The following is a 21,208-nucleotide window of genomic DNA, read 5'->3' on the forward strand; positions in this document are numbered from 1 at the left end:
ATGTAAAAAATTAGCCAAGTCATTCTTGTTTTTATCAACTGAAGAATAAATTAGATCTATTCTGTATTTTAGTAGAAAACTATAGCGAAACCTGCATATGCTTTTATATCCTCCGAGTTAATGGGCCTGAACAAAGTGTTTCCCATCAGACCAAGCTTGGCTTCACTGCGCTGGCTTCCATTTTAAAGTGCCATTAATCATACAAATATTAGATCTTATTTTTTTCTTGATTTTATTCGGGCAATGTTACTCTGGGCACCCACGCTCCCGAGGAAACCCATAATCTGTGGTTAGGGTCTTGTCTGATCAGATTTGAACACTTACTGTACAAAAAATCTGGTTGTTTTGTAGACAAAATGGAAATTAGGTAACTTATCTAATTTATGCCCCATAGTCTTTCATTAGACACTAGATGCTAATTAATGGTGCCCACAGGAAGCCTTGTAATTGTTGACTACACTGATAGCCGCTTACAACTGTGTTATAAAGCATTTATTAAACATTTATATACTGCTTATTAATAGGAGGGACAATTACCATGTGTAGATAAAAACATTGTTATTCATTGTTCAAAAGTGCTGCCCTTGAACATAATCTTTCAGAGTTCCGCAGTAGCAGTGCCCTGTCAGCTACACGGGCTGCAAGCAGCTAACTTTCACTTTTTCACAGTGTGTGGTTTCTCATTTAATGTCTTTTAACCCAGCTGATCCCACTGCTAATATAATTTTTGGAATGCTTAATGGGGTTCACTCCAGAATACACCCTGATCCAAAGAGCTCCACCTTTAACCCATGCTGGTTTACAGAGCTGGGGGGAGTAACCTGACTCCCTGTGGCTTTTACTCCTTACTGACAGCATGGGAAGATTGTGTGGGAGGTATGATTATCTGAACTATCTCAAACACACAAGCAGACACAACCATAAAATGCTGACGTTCGCTGTCAAATCATTGATACTGCTGAATTTGATTTAAGGCATGCAATCATTGACAGAGGAGTACAGACAAACCAGGACTCTTCTTTCAGTGAGCTGATCCTTATTTAAAACCACCAGGATGTTTAACCTTTAATAAGGCTGTCAAATTGTTGCCACTGTGTGTGAGAGCAGAACGTGCATAGTCATAAACTGCAAGTGTAAAATAAACAGCAGAATACAGATTCTCCTACACTAGTAGGAGAAGCAAAAAATGTGACAAAAAAAACAACAGCAAAAAACAGAGGGAACAGAATGTGGAACTACAAAGTCATAATTAATTTTCTCTTTAATCCCACATCTGTGAATGAGACATCCAAGCGTGGTCTCACAGAGCTGAGGCGCAGCTGCACTTTAACGGCCAGTCTTTATGGTAAATGGGTTTTTCATTCCATCACTATGAATGAAGGAGTTTCCAGTGAATTTAAGGTTTTGAAACATGACCTGACTCCACAAGTGGACCTGCGTTGATTCAGGGTGAGGGATTGAGGCTGTGGGTCGGGGGTGGGGAGGTGGACACAACAGGCCTGATGCTTAACCTCTCTGGGGAATTCAAACATTTCTGTGGTTTTCCCAGACTTCTGTTTAGTGTTTAACTGTTGAATTCTTATACTGTCACTCTCAGGTTCAGCATCATATAGCATACTGAAATCCTAAGTGTAAAATAGCAAAATATTAAAGTACACTTTTTTACATCAACACAATTTTATACACAGATGTAGAAATTCAGTGTATCTTTGAGTTGTGACAGATTCATGCACACCTTTAAAAAAATCCCCTACAGTTATGGTGACATGTCAATATGCTGTTTGAGATAATATTCATAAACAACTTAAATTGGTTCATGAAGGACATTTTAAGTGATGACCATCTATGAAGGCTCAATAAAATGTTTGACTGGCATGTGCTTGATTATTTTTTAGAACACAACTCAACCTAAAAAATGAAAACACCATGAAAAAGTTTACAGAAATATTTACATGTTGGAGTTTTTTGCTCTTGGTTTATAAAATTCACCACAATTCCTGTAGTTCATAACTCAGCTAATATATTGCAAAGAACGTTTTGTGTGAAGTAGATTGTTTTGTGCATGAGGTTTGATAAATGCCTGTTGAGATGCTACATGAAGTAAACACTTCTGCTCTGTTCCGTGTTCTGCCAGCCTGACTGATTGGCGTGCACTTCATTCCACTCAGGTTCTGGTGTCTTATGACATTTTTCTTATCCCAGTGTTCTTCTTGTTCTCAGCCATAGGATAATCTACTGCTGTATCCACCCACACCATGTTCTGAAATTGTTATTCTCAAGCCATCTCTCCTTCTCTCAAGTAGTTGATGCAAGAAAGGTCTGCTTTATTTAAGGCTTATTCAAATGACCCATAGGTGGAACTTCAAACCCTGTGTGTCCACAATATGTACGGTTTTTACACCACCACAAATATCTGACTCATTTGTGAATGAGCTACAGCAGACAGAGCTAATATCACTGTTTTTGTTTAGCATTTCCATTTTGCACCCTAGGGTGTTTTGCTTCTTTCTGCTGCCAGCTATCGTGCCTTGAGTGTTAAATGTTGTATTGTCACTCTATCACTATGCCAAAGTCACATCAGGTGTAAACCAGTATCTACCACCTACCTGGCCATTTTGTCTGGGGAGAAAAGCAGCTGCTCCCCTGAGAGGTAGAACATGTAGAACCCACGAAACTGCCAATATCGAGCAGAGGAAACACTCTTTTAAAAATTGCTTTGTGCATAATGAAAAACATTCACTACTGTTTAATATTCATAACATGATTTCAGTTCTTCCCTGGAAATGATGCAAAGTCTTTTAAACCTGACTTGAAATTCATTACGTTTGCTTACTTGCAATTTAAATGATGAATTTCCGAACTCAGAGCAAACCTCTGCATTTGCAGGAGTGATTTATAGTGTGATAAATATATGATTTCAAAAAGTGCCTGAAAGTGTTCAAATGTTTTTCAAGTCTACCTAAAGCAACAATATGTAACTTTTTACATTAAAGTGACAGCTTCAAAATCATTTTGACGGTACACTGACTTCTAATATGGTGAATGGCATCTCTGCTATTGCCACTGCATGTCTGGATCGTCTGTTCCTGCACTATGTAACTCTGGATCACCATTCCGGTGACCTCATGTGATAGCTGCGGTTTGGTTTATGGCACCAGATGCTTCCAATAACTCTGTGAACAAGCACATGGTTTAAAGCACACACGTAGCAGTATGTAGTATGGCTTATAGTCAGAAGATATCTGTCACACAGGCCTATGTTTATATGGCTACGATCTGTCCAGGCAAAGCATGTTAAAAAAAAACATGCTCAGCCAACACAAAGCATTGCCAGAGTCCAGCAACAGCCAAGAATATGAGAGAGGAACAAACCAGACAAGAGTGAATGTTGGACTGGCTTTTACTCATCGATGAGAGCTAAAAATAACCCTGTCAGAGTTAGTAAATGTTAATAGCTACTGTCCTGATGTTAGCTGTAGAGAGCTCCTAACACGAAAACAGCAACCACAGCAGAGTGTACATCTCTGCTAATGTGTAAAAAGTCATCTACCTCAGTCCCCCAGATAAATAAATTCATCTCAGGCCAGACAGTTTGGTCAGTCTTTGTCACTGTCATGCCAAATAAGGCTTTGAGGTTTGCAACCTAAAAAAACCATCTCAGCTAGCTTGTAATAAATTACATTGCCCAATGTATATTATGTGTAATATGAGCCTATATCGAGTCTTCGACAACACTTCATTCCATTACACATATCCACATTCAAACTATCTGAAAATACAAGCAGTATTTCAGTAAAATGTAAAAAAACCCCTGTCATTATTTATTACTCTTTTTTTTATGACTGTTCATCCTCAATGTCACAATAAATCCTATAATATCACTTTACTGTTCTTTCGCTGTGTTTCACAGTTCAGTAACATTTTCGTGTTGTAAACAAATGCACACGCACCACTGTTCACGAAGAGAGGTGAAAACGCAACTAATATCTACTATAATGAAAATTGGGTAAAACTCAAATACACTCTGCAACCGCAGGGGGAGACAAACTGCCAAGTTACATATTACTGGTTTAAATCAATACTCACATGCCCATATGTTCACTGAAATGGTATTTGGTTGCTGCAACTGTTCCTCCTGTTCATATGCAAATGATTCCAAATGTGATTCTACTGTAAGAAACAAAATTTACAGTCCACATGTGCTGTAAAATTGCATTCTGAAAGATCAGCCAAAGGTCATACAAGGCTTCAGCAGTCTTGAGTTACACACATCAAGTAGAAATATATCAGAATAACGGTCCTCCCTCCACCTCCCACAGTGCAGCTCAATGTGGATATGCATCCAAGCTTTGTTTTTTTTAATTTTTTTACTAAAACCATTGCAACTTTAGATGAATTCACATTTAATCAGTCAATCTCCGACTGCTGATCCCTCACATAAAAATAAGCTGAACTTTAGATTCCATGTTTATACTCAGCAGATCATGTAGATTTAGTCCCCCATCACTTACAATAGAATTTCATCTTTTTGTAGCCATTATGGACAGAAGGAACAATTACATCAACCAAGAACTGTTTCAATGTATTATATCAGCATATTGTTTCAGGCCAGGCTTGGGAATATATAAACCTGTTCTTTAAGGACATCTTCTTAATAGACAACAAGAAATAATGAGAGGGATTGCAAACCCACAATTTTGTCTTAATGCTCAGACACAGAGTAAAACAGGGGTCTCAAGAAACGTTCCACTACCAAATGTATGACAGCCTGTAGAGGGTCTAGTGACACTCACCATAAGCCGCCCCTAACTGCTCGATGCCCATCCCATCACATCCTGCTTCCTAGTGATGACGTAAACTACAGTACAGATGCCCGGCTGCAATAAATTGTACAAAATGCAGCCACCAGTCTAAAGCTAGCACTAAGCAACTAATGAGTATGGGTCGAACACTCTGGTTACTGCTAATGTGCCACAAAGTACTGACTTTACCCAACATTACTCTCATCTCAAAAAGCCAAACTGAAGTTAATGCTGGTTTCCACACTTACTTTGTCCCACTCTCTCTGTGTAAAAGAACAAGTCCTCTTTGGACCTTTAGTTACTAATAACTCCTCCATGGCTGACTGTTTGAAATAACAGCTCATGGTTAGAAAAACTTTCTTCTAGGAGAGGAGACAAGGATTTGTTAAAAAGAACATTTCACATTGTACTTTACTGTATATACTATTTATAGCAACGTCACCCAGGACAAACAAACTTTTCACTGTCATCGAAAAATGCACGTTCTCTGCCTTTGCCTTTGAGTGAAAACATCACTATGAAGTTACAGGAAGTGATACCTCAGTTGAGGTTTCCTAAGTGTTTCAAAGAGCACTAAGTGACATTACGTGACATATTTACAAGACGCACCACACGTAACAGTATACAAACACTAAAATCCTGTTTTAAAACACCTTGTTTACAGGTCCTAAATTACTGAATTGATTAGTCACTCTGATCTGGCCAACACACTATTAACTTCCTGACTTTTGTCCTAACAAAATTTAAATATTTATCCGCTGCAACTGTAAAGCTAAATGAAGACTTTTGAACTTGTGGTTATGGAACATTTTAAAACCTTCTTTCGTCTGAGTCATTTCAGGACCAGAGCGTTAAACCGAGTATTTGAAGTTATCTAAAAGGAAATATACATATATATATATATGTATATATTTAGTTAGTTATCTAAAAGGAAATATACATCGGTTTAACGCTCTGGTCCTGAAATGACTCAGACGAAAAAAGGTTTTAAAATGTTCCATAACCACAAGTTCAAAAGTGCATTCAGAAGATGTGTTGGGTGAGCTGACATGTTTTGACCTTTGTGAGCCAAGTGTGAAAAACAACATTAATAATGTATACATATCACTTCTCTTGTGGTCATTTGCGTCACTTCAAAGCTATATTTGCAAGTATACTACACATTTCTAGGAAAAGCATGCCATTGCTATCACCTTCTAAGGTATACACACTTCATCATTGTGACCTGTATGACCGTTTGACTCTTCGTTTATACGCAGCAAATTAAAAATTACATAAGAAATGGACTGTGAAAAAACCAGGAGTTAGAAAGAAACCACCCAACAGCATATAATACCAGTAAAATGACTATCAGTATGTAACAGATCTCTGAGTATTTATACTTTTGTATTTTAACTACATCTTGCTAATAACACATGTATACTCTTAAGTAGAATTTTAGTTGTATTTGTGTTAAAAGATGTGAACAGCTCTTCCACCATTTCTGTAATAATGGTAAAATAAATGTAATGGGGTTTAAGTAAATAGAAATATTGAAACTAAAATATTACAGTTGGGTACCTTCCAGCAGAACCTCTCAGAATGATGCAATCTGTGTCTATTTTTAGGCTGCCTTCACAATATTAAGTAAACAAATCAACAATTAAATGATTTATTTCTGCAAATTCTGCGAAATGAACACAGGACGAGATGTAACACATCCTTATGACTATACATAATAATATACAGTAGTATAGAAATTGTAACAATGACTAGAGCCAAATGAATAAATCAACTCCATCTTCACTGTTTTCCATCTAGCGTGTCATCAAATTTGCTCTATATTCCGATAGTCTTTACGTGCAAGATGACATCAAAGATAACAAGAGGATCTGCAGACAACTTATGAAGACTTCAGCGATAATAGATAGGCTGTAACCTCCTGCTCTGCTGCTGCATGAAGTGCTTGTAGCTCACTGGCTACTTGAACTGCAGAGGAGGAGCTGCCGTCAGTGGTCTGAGAAGAAACTCCCCTGTCAGTTAAGAGCGTGACAACAACGTGAGGCGCCTCGGAGCATCGCTTGCAAACCACCAGAGTAAACACTGTCCCCTGTGGATTCATCAAGGTTTTCGTGAAGAACTTAGCGGAAGAGTTTTGCTTCTGTGCGTAAAAGAAATATTCGGAGACGATGGATTTGGTTTTTATTGGAGAACCTGGGAAGTGCGCATTATTGGAAAGTGCGCATTACTGGAAAGTGCCACTACTTCGGAAGTGAGAGGGAACTCTGTGTATTGTAAAACTGTGAAAGAAGGCGCTGCAGGCATGAACAACACGGCAACGGGGAGATTTCAACCGCCCACCATCCCCGCGATTATGTTCATTTTCGGGGTGGTGGGCAATGTCATTGCTATAGTGGTTCTGCGAATATCACGCAAGGAACAAAAGGAGACGACTTTTTACACACTTGTGTGTGGCTTGGCAGTGACAGACCTCTTGGGCACTCTGCTGGCCAGCCCTGTCACCATCGCCACCTACGTCAAGGGCTCCTGGCCGGGAGGTGAGCCGCTGTGCCAGTACTCCGGCTTCATCCTGCTCTTCTTCTTCTTGGTCCAGCTTAGCATTGTGTTTGCAATGTCAGTGGAAAGATACTTGGCCATAAACCATGCCTATTTGTACAACGAGTATGTCAACCAAAAACTCGCTGCACTGACTTTTCTGGCTATTTACATTTCCAACCTCGCGTTCTGTGCGCTGCCCAGCCTGGGGCTTGGCCAGGTGAAGCTCCAGAACCCGGGGACCTGGTGTTTCATTGACTGGCATAACAACCACACAGCAGTCGCGACTTTTAATTTGATGTACGCAGGTGTGAATTCAGTTATGGTGTTGGCCACTGTCATATGCAATGTGATGGTGTGCGGGGCTCTCATCCTCATGCACAAGCGATTCATCCGCCGCACGTCTTTGGGCACAGACCAGCGGCGCATCGCGGAGTTCCGACGCAGACGGAGTTTCAGAAGATTAGCTGGAGCAGAGATCCAGATGGTGATCCTGCTGATTGCTACCTCTGCTGTGGTTCTCATCTGCTCCATACCTTTAGTTGTGAGTATTGGGAAAGTTGATCCAGCCACACGTTGTGCGCAGTGTGCACAACAGATTATTTGTAGCGATGGCAAACAAATATGCAGGGGAAATAAACTACATTAAAATACAACAAAATTAACCTAAAATAATGAGATTAGTCTAATTACATTTTAAATGATAGTGGGCCCTTAAAGTACAAACAAACAGGCAGGAGATGGTTAATAGGCTAAATAGAAACTACTTGAACATTGTGTTCGAGGTTTAAATCTTTGTGGCCAGATGACGCATTTCTCTGAGGCGCAAATGTGACCGTGCGCTGTCGCTATCGCTTTACCAAAAACTACTTTCTGTTTGCATGCAACGATAATATGCCGCCTACAACTGATCAGAGTCGGGACTCAGGTGTTATTTCCAAACACCGAGTTTGCTCATTTGAGCTGCCAACACAAGACTGGAGTGTTGAGCCGGAGCACAGCGCTCCTGGAGACTGTGAGGTCTCCTGATTTGAAATGGCAAGCAACAATTCCCATAGAATATCTGTGAAGATCAGTGATTGATGGGTTATCGATATGTTCACAGTATCTTAAAACGATAGTCGGATGTTTATTGTATTATTGTAACGGGAGTCTTCTTGCTTCTAACATCCCCACTGTTCATACTGATAATTAAAAGAAACGAGGGACAAAATTTATTTCGGAGTTCATGAAAAAAGAATAGGAGGCTTTGGCTGTCTGAGATAAACGAATCAAATGAGTTCCATAGTCGCTGTCTTTCTAGTAAACAAACAAACAACAACACAAACTCTTGCAGCATTACTATCTCTCTGCTGCAGTTCAGCACAGAAGCACCTGGAACAGAACCAGCACTACAACGATTCTCTTTTGGAGGCTCTGATCTGCCCAAACTGTACAAACCCTAGATTAACTTCAGGTAAATTATGGAATAGTCTTGCACAGAACAAGCACCGTGGATTTTGTTAGTATGACATTTCATCATCTCCAGTATGAACAGGGGAACAGACTAAAGCAAGAAACCTTAAGCAGACTTGAAAAAAGTATCCTGAAGTCAAATATCAAGGCCTTATCAAAGCTTTGTGAAAAAATGATTGTGAGTCTCACCCAATGGCCGATTGCTCTCTTATGGTGAATGACCGTGAGAAATAAAACTGCTTTTATTGGCCTGTTGCCTTCTGGTTGTACAGAAGTTCCATTCAGCCAAGGGTCGATTTAGCAATTCATTCCAACCACATAGAAATATGTAACATAACCAATTATTTTACTCTTGTAAATCAAGTGTAGACAAGTTTGGGTTTGTAAAAACACACATTGTTTCTGCATTTTACACATTTTACACAACCCAAAAATCTGTGGATGCTTGTCAAGTTCCTAACTTTATCTACTGCTGCTGTTTTCTCTCCTATGCCATCAGCTGAGGATCTTTGTGAACCAGCTGTACAAAAACCAGAACGAAGAACCTTTGGGGTTGAACAAAGACCTCCTGGCCATCCGCATGGCCTCCATCAACCCCATCTTGGACCCCTGGATCTACATCCTGCTCAGAAAGACAGTGGTCCTCAAGCTGATGGAGAAGATTAAGTGTCTGTTCTGCAAAATGGGTGGGCGGGGGCGAACGGGCGGAGGGCAGTTCCGCTGTGCTGACGGCCGCTTCTCCTCCTCCATCGTCTCTCAGGATTCCCCATCACTGATGTCATATGAGCTGCGGGAAATGGTGATCACATCACAGACCTTCCTGTACCCATCTGAGGGAAACCCCGAGAGGCTGGGGTCATTTCATGAAGTGTCACAGGGCGGCTCCAGTCCACCAGCTGTACAGATGTTACAGGGCCACCAGGAGGTCAAGGGGCCTCAGAGGGGGCTTTCATGGAGTGATTTAGAGGACACAGCACCAGGCAGGCCACTCAAAGAGCTTCCAGTGTGCCCCAAAGACCCGGCTCTACATGTGACCTTCACAGATGAGACTGCAAACATGCAGGAGAAATGCATATAACAGTGAGGATGATCTGAACATGCATTCACCACTGTAATCGGCCTGTCGCGAGACAGAAGACGTGAACAAATGTAAGCACTGCAAAGATGTGATAATAAAGGAAAAGCTTCAGAAGACTGAATAATCATCTATCAATGTGTAGATATGCTGGACTAATAAAATGATGTGTGACAACTATATTACTGAACTAAACATCCATTATCAATTCATTACTCCTCTGTCATAGCTTTAACCACAAACCACATGTCAATGCACTTCAAAAGAAGTACAACAACTGGTTTTGTTCTATCAACAAAACCAAAGAACAATGTGACAGTGTAGAGGAGCTCCTTTATTGCACTTTGTGAATTCTCAAACCACTGCTAGGCCGTTTGTTTTGTATCATTCTGACAACCTGCACAATGACTGTAAAGAATTCATGTTAAAATGTGAAGCGTTGCATGATTTTAATTTATTCAAAAGTATGAAACTGTATGTTACTGTCTTCTCTGTGAGAAGGTCCGCATAGTTAAATTTGTTTTGTGTTGCTTGTATGTAGAAACATTTGCAAACAATTTGGTCGACAGAGCAGCTCGGGCATCAAAGCTAAAACATACCATCCCCTGCATTTTGTTAAAAAGAAAAGGCAGCTTATACTGTGGCTTTCTCACAGTTCAGACACTGGAGGATGTTGGGAGGCCTCCTAAAGGTGTGGGGTGGGGTGAGGCCGGAGCTGATCCCGGATGACATGAGAGGTGGGGTACACCCTGGACAGGTTACCAGTCTATCACAGGGCTGACGACCATTCACACTCACATTCTGTGTTAGGATTCATCCAACTTCATCTTATGTGCAGTGCCTCTCCTCTAATCAGGCTTTCTAAAGGATTTAAGGACGACAGGGAAAGCTGAGGATGTTCGTTATTTTTCTGTCTGATAAGTTTGTGGGTTTTAATATAAATATCAAAACATGCTCATATGCCATTTTTTGTTTCCGCCAGTGTTAAATTTACCATAAAATGTCAACTCTGTTGTGAACAAACAAGCTGAAAATAAAAGTTGGTGAATATTGACATAAATTAAAAATGTCATGTGTTTGCAAACTGAAACTGTTAATAACAAGCCGCAGTATGTATTACAAACTATGTTTATATATGGTATTTTGCTCATGGTAAATAGTATAAGTATAGCATCAGGCAGGCATTTACATCCAAATTGATCAGTTGATTAATGTGCAACTACTCTGAGAACTAAGTAAAATCACATTTCAAGCAAAAATGCCCCAAACTCTGGGTCCAGCTTTTTAAATGTGAACATTTGTTGCATTTTATGGAATATCTTTTAAGTTTTGGTCTGTTGTTTGGACAAAGTAAGAAATTTGAAGATGATGGTGACATTTTTGCTATTTTCCAACATTTAATAGACAAAGCATTTAACTGATTAACCAAGAAATAATTAGTATATTCATTAACAATGAATGTGATCCTTAGTTGTAGCCCTACATGTCGCACATTTGTACTGAAACTACAGTCAATGAGTATTTAACAAGTGCTCTACTAATGAACAACTCACTGACTGCTGAACATCAAATATAGGTCATTCCTCAATAGTACATGGATATGGAAATACAATTCAATACCAGTCACTTCAGATTCATGCATGGCACTCCCACCAAATCCTGTTGGAGTGTTATGTGCAAAGAACTGCTGCAAAGCTGGTCAAGAAAATGCTAATGAATAGACTTTAACGTATATTCATTTACTGAGTATTTCATTTTTATGTAAAAATACATTCAGAAATTCAAACGTAGCTTGAAAATAAATGCTCTTTAATGTTTTCTTTTGCCAGCTGGTCAATGTCTGTGCTATTATCCTGCCAAGTCATCTTCGATCTCTTTCTCCAACAGTACTGATGAGTAAACCATATTTCTAACCATATCCAGTTCAGATGCTGTGGCAATGCTCACCTGCAAAGGGATGGCTTCTTCACCCCTAAACACTTCCTGGTCCTGTGTGGCCGCTGGCCATAGTCATCTGAGAGCAGTAAAACCTCTCAGAGAACAATACACCATTAATGAGAACGGTGACCTCAGTGGGAGAAATCTGTTAAAGCTCTCAAGTCTCCCAGGGGGCAGGAAACTGCGATTGACAAAACAGTTGTGACGGGGTGTTAACTGAGGACAAAAGAAAAAAATAAAGATTCTTCTTGGAAACTCCCTCTCCCCACCTTGTCACTGCACAGCAGTACATGTGACAGGCCGTTTTAGACATTTAAACTCCTGCCATGATGCATGTGCCTGTGAAAACAACTGGCTATTAGAAGATGCCACTCGAAATAGCTGATGTGGCTTTAAGTGTGGAAACTGAGTTAAAGAGAACCGGGGAAATGGGGATAGTTATAGTTACAGAAATGACAACAGTATATGTGCTACTGTACATCAGTCATGGTTAATTTTAGGGCTGAGGAAGATAAAGAGTTACAGTAAGCTGGGGGGCAGTGACCAGAAGATGCAGAAATGAGTCCAAATAGATGGAAATTTCCAGAACCACATAAATTTAATTCTGGTGGAAATTCCAGAGTTTTCTAAAGTAACAAACATGTCACACTGAACTTTGATGAAAACTTTATAAAATGACATTAGAATATTTCCATTTGACGGCGCACTGCAGCTACAAACAGGAGCCAAGGTGTTCTATGTGACAACTAGTCTATGGCAACGACAGTGTGGCGATCAGAACTTTGACCCCGGCTGCAGTGACCTTTGAGGACGCAGCCAATCACTGTTTACCACAAAAAAGTATTAGCCTACTTTTGTTTCTGAATTCCCTAACTGTACAATAATAATTTACAATCATATCAAGTCAAAAGAAAGATGGGAAGCCTAGTTGCTTAACAAAATATCAGCATGCAGATGCAGCTAGCAAGATATTTTTGTTGCAGAAATCTGCTCCAAAACTTGTCTTAATGTGGAGAGGTGCAGTTGAAGCCTCTTGTGACCTAGACTCATTGCAAACCAGCAGCAGTGCAGACATATTAGCTTCTAAGGTTTTGAGCATCTCATTTCTTGTAATTTCATAACGACAAACATCTGAAGAGCTGGGCAGAGCGTGGCGGAGCGTAGCAGATTGTAGTAAAGCATAGAGCAGGGAGAGGGAGAGCTGGGTGGAGCAGAGTGGATTGATTTGCCAGTGTGATCTTAAGTTTCATACTGTAGCTCTAAATAACTACTGAAGAGGTGGAACAAGCCAATACACAAAACCTGATATTGTTAGACAGTATGGAAAAAGGTGCTGTTAACAACTTTAAATCTGTAATAGATCTGTCTTCATAATGTGGCGTCAACCAAGAAAAATAGTATCAGCAGTTGGGTCATCCAGATACTTGTGTATTTAACCTATTATCACTTGGCACACCCTGATTGTGCACAGGTGACCTCCATTTATCCTATTATGCAACATCACCATGGCAATGACTTGGGTGTGATATAGACACGGGTGTGACAACTTGTTTAATTGTTGTTTGCAGTACATTTATATTTAACTTAGACCAATTTGTAAAGATTTATTTTTGTTTCTATCATACAGGCCAATTTAAGAAAATAAGGGTCTCTTTGTTCCATAATTATTTAGCAGAAACCTTGCCGGATGTTTATCTCTGTCAGCTACATCCTGGGTCTTGTTAGCTTTATCGCTTATGCCTTTTCAAAGTCACCTGCTCCTCTGAAAAGAATGTTCTGTTGTTCAGATCCAATTTTTAGAGCCCATCATACAGAACCTGTAGTGTCTAGAGACATACACTGGCCTTTTTATAGAAACTCTAATGGAAATTACTTCCATATTTACAGTATTGTTCAAAATAATAGCAGTACAATGTGACTAACCAGAATAATCCAGGTTTTTAGTATATTTTTTATTGCTACATGGCAAACAAGTTACCAGTAGGTGCAGTAGATTCTCAGAAAGCAAACAAGACCCAGCATTCATGATATGCGCGCTCTTAAGGCTGTGCAATTGGGCAATTAGTTGAAAGGGGTGTGTTCAAAAAAATAGCAGTGTCTGCCGTTGACTGTACAAACACAAAACTATGTTGTACAAACGTTTTTGTTTCTAGGATTTAGCAATCCTGTGAATCACTAAACTAATATTTAGTTGTATGACCACAGTTTGTTATAACTGCTTCACATCTGTGTGGCATGGAGTCAACCAACTTGTGGCACCTTTCAGCTGTTATTACACTCCATGATTCTTTAACAACATTCCACAATTCATTTACATTTCTTGGTTTTGCTCAATGCCTTAAAATGGAGAGCAAAACCAGAGAGACGTGGAAGAAAACGGAAGACAACCATCAAAATGGATCGAAGAATAACCAGAATGGCAAAGGCCCAGCCAATGATCAGCTCCAGGATGATCAAAGACAGTCTGGAGTTACCTGTAAGTACTGTGACAGTTAGAAGACGTCTGTGTGAAGCTAATCTATTTTCAAGAATCCCCCGCAAAGTCCCTCTGTTAAAAAAAAGGCACGTGCAGAAGAGGTTACAATTTGCCAAAGAACACATCAACTGGCCTAAAGAGAAATGGAGGAACATTTTGTGGACTGATGAGAGTAAAATTGTTCTTTTTGGGTCCAAGGGCCACAGACAGTTTGTGAGATGACCCCCAAACTCTGAATTCAAGCCACAGTACACAGTGAAGACAGTGAAGCATGGTGGTGCAAGCATCATGATATGGGCATGTTTCTCCTACTATGGTGTTGGGCCTATTTATCGCATACCAGGGATCATGGATCAGTTTGCATATGTCAAAATACTTGAAGAGGTCATGTTGCCTTATGCTGAAGAGGACATGCCCTTGAAATGGTTGTTTCAACAAGACAATGACCCCAAACACACTAGTAAACGAGCAAAGTCTTGGTTCCAAACCAACAAAATTAATGTTATGGAGTGGCCAGCCCAATCCCCGGACCTTAATCCAATCGAGAACTTGTGGGGTGATATCAAAAATGCTGTTTCTGAAGCAAAACCAAGAAATGTAAATGAATTGTGGAATGTTGTTAAAGAATCATGGAGTGGAATAACAGCTGAAAGGTGCCACAAGTTGGTTGACTCCATGCCACACAGATGTGAAGCAGTTATAACAAACTGTGGTCATACAACTAAATATTAGTTTAGTGATTCACAGGATTGCTAAATCCTAGAAACAAAAACGTTTGTACAACATAGTTTTGTGTTTGTACAGTCAACGGCAGACACTGCTATTTTTTTGAACACACCCCTTTCAACTAATTGCCCAATTTCACAGCCTTAAGAGCGTGCATATCATGAATGCTGGGTCTTGTTTGCTTTCTGAGAATCTACTGCACCTACTGGTAACTTGTTTGCCATGTAGCAATAAAAAATATACTAAAAACCTGGATTATTCTGGTTAGTCACATTGTACTGCTATTATTTTGAACAATACTGTACACTGACCTAGAAACCTGAGGAGCACTGACTGCTTTAGAGGTGGATCTGGAAATGACTTCACATTTTTAATCTTCTTTTTCATTGAAATGAATGTTACCCTTCACAGTACTTGGTTTTACGAGTGCACTGCCCTTCACATCAACAACAGGTCACACGGTGCTGAAAAACAGAAAAGGTTGCAACCACAGAGGAAAAGAAATACACTTACAGCATATCATCACTTTTGCTATAGGCAAATTTTGTCACGTTTGTTTAAAAACATGAGCGATTACATACTACATCACCAAATATGTGACGCATTACATCTTATCAGACAGGACAAAGTTTTATGTCCATTCATAATAACAATGGAGGAAGGTTTTCTTTTCCCAGGTTTACAACAAAAGCACTGACATGCTTGTATTTTGACTCGTACCTTTTCCACAATTACCCAAACACTTTTTCTCATAAGAATGTTGCCTGTTTTTCAGATTAACCTTATAGAATTTAGCTATTTGTTCCCGATACTATCGTATATATTCAAAATTAGTGTCAAGATTTATTCCAGTAATAGATTTTCATTAGCTTATTCTTCTCTAACTTAGTATGATGGCAACATTTAAGGTTTTGTGAGGTCAAATCTTATAAAGATTAGGTAGAAACTACCTTATAAACCATATCTAGAAAACAAATATGTATAATTTCACCACTGAACTAAGTGTCCCTGGTGGAAAAAAAAATACTACAGGAAACCACCACTGATGTTTATTCAGTCACTGATAATTTGCTGAGCATGCATGTTGCTTCACACCGTTACACCTCACAGGTAAACACTCAGAGTCAATGTGTTTTCTTGATCAAGGCCTTTATTCAGAGGTTGTCTGAGTTTTATAGCCAACAAAGGAAATACTTTATTCCACAAAGTCTCAGGCTGTCTGCCTTTAGGATTTTTGTTTATAAGTCAATCCTGGAAAATAATGAAGCATTTGGCGTTAAGCACAAATTTCTGCCTTAATATGTTATTAATAATGTTATTATGCTATTAGCTAATACATCCATAGGGTAATTGATCAGTTGGTACACTTCCAGTTACTTCTACATACTAACCTAGCACAAACATGAGGCATTCTTCAGAAGACAGAAGGTGAACTACACATGAAAAATATTTAATCTATCTACAAACAACCATCCAATACACAAACTATTAACTAGGGTTCAACTATTAACTGAGTGATTTTGTCCTGGAAACTCATCTGGAAGCTAATGATAAACTCAACACAACTCAATGGACTAACTAAGAAAAAAAATCTCAGACCTTTGTCTCCATTGTTCTGTAATTAATACCAAACTACATGGTTCTTTGCAGGAAACGTTCAAGAAATTATGATGAAATAGCTGTAAAATAAAGCATTACCACAATCCCAAAGGAAATGGAAGCTGATTTCAATGGATTATTATTATTCACAGAAGTATCTTACTGCATCTTTGCTAAATGGGAAAAGAAGCTTCTTGGTAAATGATGGACAGATGTTCAATGAAGGAAATATGAATGTGACAGTGAGAGAGAACATATTTTGAAACATTTATTCTCATGTAAAAATCTTTACATGCACATTTAACACTGAAGGAACAGAAAATCTTAAACAACAACACAAGTCTTTTTCAAATCTGTCAGTTCTCATGTTGGCTGCTTTCCTGCAAAAAAGACACACACACACACACACACACAGTGGTTCCAGAAATAACACCAGAGTCCTGAAAATGCACCCAGGATAAATGACTGATGCCAAGATTAGTTTAAAGTCCTCTTATTTTGACGAACTGCTCCTTTAATGGTGTCTCTGTGTTGTCTGATCCCTGTTCCCCACTGACAACATTTTGTATGTTTCCCTCAGAGTCTATGACCACAGCAGTTTGCTTGAGCTTCTCATAGTGTGTCTGTCGCTCTGCAACAGCCACGCAGGCATCCAGCACCTCATCAGACTCAAAGTCATAGTCCTGCTCGAGCTCAGGCGCATTAAGGATCTGTTTCTTGGTCTCCTCCTCTTGCCGAATCTTCTCCTTGGTTGCTAAATGCTGCTTCTGTATCCTCCATGCCCAGGCCAGATCTTCCTGCCACAGCTTGCACTCCGATGGACAGAGGTGGATTGCAACCTGGAAAGACCTCACAGCCTGTAGGGATAGCACCAAAATGAGCTTTAGCTGGATTTATAGTCAACATAAGGGCTTAATGGGGTTCACGCCATCTGTGCCTACAGCGTAGGCTGTGATTTATAGTTGAATTGGATTTTATTCCCACCGGTGTCATTTCTATAACACCAGATTCATGTGTTGTATATAATCAAGCCCTATAAAGCTTTAGATTCCTCACAGTAAGTGTGAGTACACGCTGTCATTTACTTTTATTTCTATTTATTGTTATATGTATTGGAGTTACATCCAGGTAATGTACCCCTATGCATCATCGGTAAGTCAGTGAGCAAGAACCTTATACTCATCATATCGCATTGCAGGTCAATTTATACTTTCATTTCGAGTGATCAGTATCTCTGCGCTGACCCAGCACCTACAAATTGATTTGAAAAATTGTCCCATGGAACAGGGACAATTACATTATACAAAGGTCTCCAATTGTTTATGGGACCTGACGTCAACCACAAGTTGTGACGGTAATGTGGCCTGTGAGACGGTGACAGACATCCACCCCCTGGTTCCGTTTTCTTATCTATGAAATAAAGATACAAGTAGATGACCAACAGATTTGTTCTGTTTGCTCTGAAAATACCTTACACTGAACAGAAAACTCAGTCAAAAGACTGGAAATCCATGTTTTCCTGCTTTAAACAGTGTTGAGAACACTGGTGAAAAGGTTTGACAAGCATTTTTAAACTGTCTGGGCAAAGGAATAGGCCAAGGAGTACTATTAATACTGAATCTGTACTTTTATTAAAGTAGGCTTTTGAATGCTGAACCTTTATTTCTAATGGTATGCTTTTACATTTATTGGAACAGTACTTTTATTTTATAAGAGTTTTTAGTATAATCTCCATAACTGCTTTCTTTCTTCTTCTTTAATTTTTCTGGTTTTCCTGAGCAGGTTGGGGTTGGAAGACCTGGCCATGCCGTGGGTGCATCAGATGGAAACTATTTGAAAAACCTTAAATAGAAATGTTGCTGGACTTTGTGCATCTATCTTGATCACAAACTACTGCTCAAGAAAGTTCTCTGATCTCACTGTTACTTTTGCAGGATAAGATAAAGCATCAAACCAGTGACAAGACAACAAGCAAATCTAACTCAGACAACACTGCAGTTTCATTTCGGAGTATGTGTACAAATGAAAGACATCTCTGATGAGCTTATATCCTCATGAGGAAACTTTTCAGTTGCACCTGTTCACAACGACTCTGTGAAGCACACCTCTTATGAAAAACAACCAAACCGAAGGGGAAATGGGCCAAGTTGACAAAATGGTGCAAATGAACTACAGGTTTTAAAGATGCCTTTAGTCTATTTTTTTTTCTGTTTCAGGTAATTCCTTCATTAACATGAAAATTAACTAATATGAACCTAATACTCGAGTGGATTGAAAGACTGAGCCTTCCTATTAACATGAACTGTAATAGAAGTTTGGCAAATTGAACTCTCAGTGGCCAAACAACATACCGCACTTAATCTTAAATAGATTAAAGTCTCATCAAGTCTTTATTTTGAAAGTAACCTTCAACATACAAAATGCCACTGCAGGTAGATTAACCAGCCTTTCTGGTAAATTAATGACAATTATGAGAGGATACATGTCGACAGACTTGTCACACTGTAATTGATCAAAACTAAGAGAAATGACATAAACAAAAGCTATCTGTTTATTTGGGTAACTTCCATTTTCCTAGAATGAGACAGAAAGAAGTAGAAATTAGAGGCAAAGGACAAGAGGAGACTCTTGAAAGAGTAAACTGTAAACCACTGCACCCACATTTGCACCAACAGGCACTACTCAAGCATGTTGCTGCATACAAAACCCTAAAACACGACTGAACAAGCCTCGCTAAAAATAGATGTACTTTTTTCCCTTCCTTCCCAATAGCTTCATGATACAAGGAGGTGTGTCTATATTTGGTTAAGTTAGAGCTCAAGTAAGTTTCAACACTTCCCATTGTTATGTTTGGTACCCTTTGACAGATCTCTTGCTCTAGGACATGTAGGAACATTATTAGCTGAAAGGTTTCTTAGTTCAGCCTTGTTTGCTTAGCTCTAAATGGGTGAACAGTGCAACCTAGATCCGCAGATTTGGTACACCCACAGGTACTGGCACGTTCTGGGGCAATTTAAGCAATTGTCCAAGCCCCAGGCCACTGGGTGTGATTTGAAAGAGGTACTTTATGTAAGAGGAAGGGAGTTTGCAAAAAGTAGTAAACAGAAGGAGCTGATGAATCTTAAAATCTCTTTGAACTCAAAGACACAACTGACTTATAGACAGCTATGAAAACAGGTATAGTGAATTGCAAAATCAAACATTCAAATGTGAACATTCCAGTGAAGATTATTAATGGCTGACTCAGCCAGATGCCATCAAACATTATGCAACACGCACTGAGTGAATGTTGGTACACTCTAGATATATTAACACCATGCTTGAATTGTGGTGCGCAGACAAAATGACACTTTTTGTCCACAGGCAGACAATGCATTTGATTTTAATCAGCACAGCTGCAGCCATCCTTAACCACCATTTGCAGTTAGTAAACCATGTGATTTGTTCTTTTTTTTCCAGGTTCTGTTCACATTTGTTTCGTGAGCATGCTGCATTCTAATGTGTTTTCGTTTGGGGTGTGTTGCCAGCCTTACTCACCAGATCCACCTCTCCCAGGTTGAGCTGGGCCCGGCCCAGAGTTTGCCAGCCTTCCCACCAGAGGGGGCGGAATTTCACAGCCGTCTCTGCTGCTCTCACAGCTGGGAACACTTCCTGCAGAATGGTTAGTACCTGTGGAGACAGTGGGCACTGTCAAAGGATCTTAATCTGTCTACCATGAGCACAGACTCACAAACACAAAGAACAAATCTGTGATCCCCAATATTCATCTAGCATTTAATGACCAGACACAAACAAATTCCCTGGCCCTGAACAACAACTTTAACAAAATTAGGATGCCTTACTACACTGCAAAATGATCATCTTTCATAATGTTAATACATTTAACTTATACAGGTTCTATAGTGTGTAAAGCTGAATATTTAGTTTATAAATTGATTGACAGAAAATTGTTGCAATAACTTATTCATCATTTAAATTATTTTTAAAGCAAATATGCCAACCTTTCTGAGTTTCCAGCTTCTTAAATATGAATATTCACTGCAAACTGAATATCTCTGGGCTTTGGATTGTTGGTTGGGAAAAAAGAAGACATCTAAACATCACCTTAGACTCTGGTTCATTTGCAATGGACATTTTCCCCTTTTTTTTTTTAAACATTACAGAAACCAAACAACACAGTGAGAAAATCATCAGATTAATCTCTAATGGAAATAATTAGTCACTGTCCTTGTGACTCATTCACCGTTAGATTCTAGTAAACAGGACGGAACAACAGCATAGTCACAGTTGTAAGATTACTCTGCAATTTAATTACTTGTTCCACTTATCTCTGCCCACATTTAACAGTGCCATGGAGCTCGTTACCCTCTTCAACTTTGTAGAGTCAAATTAATCATTCAGACACCATGTGGCTTTATATGGATACGTTTTAATCTTGCTTTCTGTCAAGTAGGAACCAGGCTGCAAAGTGTTGATATTACTGTGCAAGCGTCTGTGAAAAACTAATCTGAGGCAAAACCTTTGTCACTTGGAATCTGTCTAATCAAATATTAATGTGTGTGTACACTTTTGACCAAATAACAGAAATGAAAACAGTGAAGA

At 39.3% G+C, this 21,208-nt stretch overlaps 2 protein-coding genes across 5 annotated transcripts in view; one reads left to right on the forward strand and one right to left on the reverse strand.

The window, feature by feature from the left end:
* The first annotated feature begins 6,851 nt into the window (after positions 1-6,851).
* Positions 6,852-10,945, forward strand: LOC109971326 (prostaglandin E2 receptor EP4 subtype-like). Its single transcript, XM_020619479.1, has 2 exons — positions 6,852-7,881; positions 9,292-10,945. Exons 1-2 carry the CDS (start codon positions 7,105-7,107, stop codon positions 9,868-9,870), a joined length of 1,356 nt encoding a protein of 451 aa, XP_020475135.1. The 5' UTR covers positions 6,852-7,104; the 3' UTR covers positions 9,871-10,945.
* Positions 10,946-16,166: 5,221 nt separating this feature from the next.
* The window catches only part of ttc33 (tetratricopeptide repeat domain 33), an 11,794-nt gene continuing 6,752 nt past the window's right edge, over positions 16,167-21,208 (reverse strand). For 3 of the 4 annotated variants that reach the window (XM_020619523.1, XM_020619522.1, XM_020619524.1), the window contains exons 4-5: positions 20,144-20,275; positions 16,167-17,463 (exon numbers count right to left, since the gene is read on the reverse strand). In XM_020619523.1, coding sequence (XP_020475179.1) covers positions 17,089-17,463; positions 20,144-20,275 — 507 coding nt within the window. In that variant the 3' untranslated portion in view covers positions 16,167-17,088. The remainder of the gene's footprint in view (positions 17,464-20,143; positions 20,276-21,208) is intronic. The other variant, XM_020619521.1, reaches the window with a different exon arrangement.

Source organism: Monopterus albus, unplaced genomic scaffold (genome assembly GCF_001952655.1).
Source record: "Monopterus albus unplaced genomic scaffold, M_albus_1.0 scaffold221.1, whole genome shotgun sequence".
Classification (NCBI taxonomy): domain Eukaryota; kingdom Metazoa; phylum Chordata; class Actinopteri; order Synbranchiformes; family Synbranchidae; genus Monopterus; species Monopterus albus.